General features: G+C 66.0%; 1 protein-coding gene across 1 annotated transcript in view; it reads left to right on the top strand.

The window, feature by feature from the left end:
- The first annotated feature begins 6 nt into the window (after positions 1–6).
- Positions 7–4179, top strand: part of MATK (megakaryocyte-associated tyrosine kinase) — a 6456-nt gene continuing 2283 nt past the window's right edge. Inside the window, exons 1-7 of the mRNA XM_040461721.1 lie at positions 7–132; positions 613–723; positions 1468–1527; positions 1821–1934; positions 2044–2159; positions 2260–2479; positions 2935–3099. Coding sequence (XP_040317655.1) covers positions 718–723; positions 1468–1527; positions 1821–1934; positions 2044–2159; positions 2260–2479; positions 2935–3099 — 681 coding nt within the window. The 5' untranslated portion in view covers positions 7–132; positions 613–717. The remainder of the gene's footprint in view (positions 133–612; positions 724–1467; positions 1528–1820; positions 1935–2043; positions 2160–2259; positions 2480–2934; positions 3100–4179) is intronic.

The raw sequence follows: 4179 nt of genomic DNA, 5'->3' as shown, positions 1-4179 counted from the left end.
CCCCCAAATTGAGGAAACGGAGCAACTTGTTCCAAGTTGTGCAGCCAGGGCTGCCTTGGGGTGCCCAGCCAGCGCTCGGGGGCCCTCCTGGGTGTGGGCGCGGGGCGCGGCCCGGGGGCGCCCCCTGAGCAGGTGAGCCCGGTGGTGGGGGTAAGGGGAGAGACCTTGGGGCAGTGGCGGTGTGTGTGTGGGGGGGGACCCCGAGGGCCCCGGGGGCGTCCCGGGCGTGCGCTGGAGCAGCCGGTGTGAGCGCCAGTGTGCGCGGCCGGCGTGCGCGGCCGGTACGCGGCTGGGGTAGCGGGTGGTTAGAGGCGATCGGGCGCGGGGTGGGGGGTATTTTTCTGGGTGCGAGTGTGCGCGTCTTCAGGCTCCCGGGTGTGTGTATCCGCGCGTCCACGTGGAGGGGATGTTCGCGTGTGGCCGAGATGCGTGTGCGCGGCCCTGCGTGTAGCTCGTTGTAGCGCCGGGTGCCCTGGCGGCCCCGCGTCTGGCGCCCAGGTGTTCAAGTGCGGGTCCGTGTGTGTGTTGGGGGAGACAGGCACACACATCTCTGGATGTCGGAGAGGCTGTTCGTGTGTGCACACGTGTAGACGTGTGCACACCTGTCTCTAGGTGAACGTGCCTTTGCTTGCACACCCGCGTGCCCGTGGGTCCCTGTGTCCACCTGTGTCCAAGCCCCATGTGTTTCTGTGTGTGCTCGTGTGTACATGGATCAGTATGCGTGTGAGTACACAGGGGGCTGGGGGTTTACGGGGGGCAGTACTGGAGAGGCAGAGGTTCATCTCCCAACCGTCCCCACGGCCCACTCACCTGCTGTGGGGTCCGGGGGAGAAAAGCCCTCCCCCCGCAGCAGCAAGAGACCGTGTGTCTGTCCTAGGTTGGCGTTGGGATTGGTGGGGGATCAGAGAGGCTCAGCCCATGGCCAGAGGGGCCCAGGAGGGCTGCATGCCCCCTGCCCTCCTCCCCCCCCCCCCACGGTCCCGGCCCCACCCTAGGGTCAGGGATAGTGGGGAATGACCTTGAGTCATCCTCTGGTTCCTTGCTCTGCCCCTGCCCCTGCCCACTTACCAGAAAAGAGGAAGAACCAAGCTCAGTTAGGCGGCACCGTGTTCCCCACCCACTGAGTGACTGCTGGGGGCTGAGCCAGGCGCTTCCCCCCTCCCCACCATATGGCCCCTTGCTCTGTGCCCACCCTGTGCCTCCGTTTCCCTCTTGGGACCGTGGCGAGGCTAGATTCTGCGGTTTCCTCGCTGATGTTTCATGGCTGCAACTCTACCAGGAATTCCTGTGGATAAAGACCACCTCCCCAAAGGGGCTTAGGGAGCCATCACCCGGGACCCCCTATGGGGATGCCCTCCCCCTGTCGCCTCCATCTGGCCCAGGCTGGAAGTGGTTCGCTAGCAATGGCCCCGGGCCCCAGCCTGGCTCCAGTCTGGGCTCTCCAGCTGGTCTCTGCCCCTCACCCAGGTGAGCCCCCGCTTCCTCCGTGCCTGGCGCCCCACGTTCGTCTCGGCCAGGATGCCAACGGTGAGTACCCCCACCCCGGGGCTGCCTGTGTCTCGTCCCGTGCCCTGCTCAGTCCACACCCACGGGACCTCGGCGCCGTGTCGGGGGCTGTACTCTGACCGTGTCCCCTTCAGCCGGCGCTGCATTTCTGTCACCTTTTCTTCCCGAGCTTCTGCCTTCGTAGAAGCAGGTGTTTCCATCCTGGCTGCTCCCCCTTTCGTTTGTGTTCTTTCTGCCTCTGCCTGGCTGTCTTTTGCCCAGTTTCCATTTCTTCCTCACCCCTGGCATCTCTCATGCCCTTTTGCCCCCCGCAGAGGCGCTGGGCCCCAGGCACCCAATGCATCACCAAGTGTGAGCACACGCGCCCCAAGCCGGGAGAGCTGGCCTTCCACAAGGGCGACGTGGTCACCATCCTGGAGGCCTGTGAGGTGGGTGGTGGCCCGGGGGCCTGGCGGCGCTTGGGGAGGTGTGCCTCTGCAGGACCTCCCCCCCCCCGCCCCCCACGCAGACACCGACCCCTGGCTCCCTCCCTGGCAGAGCAAGAGCTGGTACCGTGCCAAGCACCACGCCAGCGGGCAGGAGGGTCTGCTGGCGGCGGGGGCGCTGCGGGAGCGGGAGGCCCTGTCGGCCGACCCCAAGCTCAGCCTCATGCCGTGAGTCGCGGGGCCGCCCAGGGCGGGGGCCGGGGGCCGGGGGCCGGGGGGCCGGAGGGCCTGGGCGGCCCGGTCCAGCGCGCCCTTCCGCCGGCCGCAGGTGGTTCCACGGGAAGATCTCGGGCCAGGAGGCCGTGCAACAGCTGCAGCCGCCAGAGGACGGGCTGTTCCTGGTGCGAGAGTCCGCGCGGCATCCGGGCGACTACGTGCTGTGCGTGAGCTTCGGCCGCGACGTCATCCACTACCGGGTGCTGCATCGCGACGGCCACCTGACCATCGACGAGGCCGTCTGCTTCTGCAACCTCATGGACATGGTGGAGGTGCGGCGGCCGCGAGGCCCGGGGCCTCCAGAGCCGCGCGGACACCCCAGGCCCTGCCCCGTGCCGGCAGTGGGGGGGTGGGGCCCGACGCCCAAAGCTGCGTGGGGAGGAGGGGCTGGTCTCCGTGGGCCACCAAGCCCAAGGTGGTCTGAGTCCTCTGGATGCACCCCTGGGGGGGGGGGCGGCCCTGGGGTGGCTCCTCTAGACCCCTAGGAACCTCCAAGCTGACACTCGTCCAGAGACCACCGCCCCACCTTCCCCGGGATCCTCCTGTTTCCTAGCCTGCATCCTTTCCGTTTCCATGGAAACCAACCCAACTCCTCTGGAGGAAAGGAAACCCCCCTTCTCCCCAGCTCCTGCCCACCCGGTTCAGGGCACAGAATGCAGGGCGTCCCCTCACCGTGGGGCCAGGCTCACGGCTGCCTCTGCCCTGTCTCCCCCCCCCCCCCCCCCAGCATTACAGCAAGGACAAGGGGGCCATCTGCACGAAGCTAGTGAAACCCAAGAGGAAGCAGGGCACCAAGTCGGCAGAGGAGGAGCTGGCCAAAGGTAGGGGCCCCTGCCCTCCCGCACCGGGCCCACGGCCAAGGCCGCTGCACACGAGCGGATTGCGGGACCTGGCGCGATGAGCAGAGCGCCCGGGGCAGCCCTCGGGGCGGGCAGGAGGGCCCACAGACGCCCGGCAGCCCACATGGGGTGAATTCCCACACTTGCTGCCGCTTCCACGTCTCTGTCCCCCGCCCTGTCCCCTGGGCCAGAAGCCTGGGCCTGAGCCTCAGGCCACCACCCACCCACCGGCCGTCCAGCCCCAGCCCTAGATCCTTCCGCCAGAGCCCTGCCTCTGTGCCCCCAGAGGTGACTTTCTACCATGAAAATCTACCCATATCTCTCCCTTGCCTTCTAGAACCTTCCCTCACGGCTGAGCTGTCTCCCTGGCCTCATCTACAAGGCCCTTCCTTCTTGTCCCCCGTTTTCCTCCTTGTTTCCTCCCATGCCTCTGTGTTTTCCCTCCCCAAGTACTCTTCCAGCCCCATTTTCATTGAGAAATGACATCCTCAATGCTCAGGGCCCGAAGCAAATGCCCCCCCCCCCCCACCTCCACGGCCACCCCCTTTGAGCCTGACGATCATGTCTCTTTGGAAGCATGTCTCTCCCAGGGGAATCTGGACGTCTTGGGGGGTGGCCCTCAGGGGAGGCTGGTGTCCCCATGCTTGATCGTGGAGTGGGGCTTTGGGGAGGAAGGGGAGGGGGCCTATGGAACCTAGTAGAGAGGAAGGGGGAACGTAGGCAGTTTTGAGACAAGGCGTCAGGGAGGCTGGACTGCAGATGACCACTTAGAGTGCTGGAAGATTCTGGAAGATTCTGGAAGAGTCTCCAACCTTTGCCAGAAGATTCCAGGAACTTTGACAGCCTCCGTGTTTGTGGTATCTTTTGCTGTGTGTCCCTGGGTAGCCAGAGATGAAAAGGCTCTAAAGGGAAGAACCCATGGGGTATTTGGAGGGACACAGTCTCCAGGTGGAAGAGAGGGCAGCCCCAGGGCTGCCCCTGGGGCTCCATGGGGTGTTCCTGGAGAGCGAGGCTGGGGCCTTACCCCACCCGCCCCCAACCCTCGTCAGCTCCTTTCCTCAGGTCGGCCCGAGATGGGCAGGCTCTGTTGCTTTCCAGCACTTGAAAACCAGGACCAGGAGTGGGGTGCCTCG

The sequence above is a fragment of the Herpailurus yagouaroundi genome, unplaced genomic scaffold (assembly GCF_014898765.1).
Source record: "Herpailurus yagouaroundi ecotype Mexico unplaced genomic scaffold, PumYag 295, whole genome shotgun sequence".
Classification (NCBI taxonomy): domain Eukaryota; kingdom Metazoa; phylum Chordata; class Mammalia; order Carnivora; family Felidae; genus Herpailurus; species Herpailurus yagouaroundi.
The sequence above is the reverse complement of the archived record's forward strand: the minus strand, read 5'-3'. Positions and strand labels throughout refer to the sequence as shown.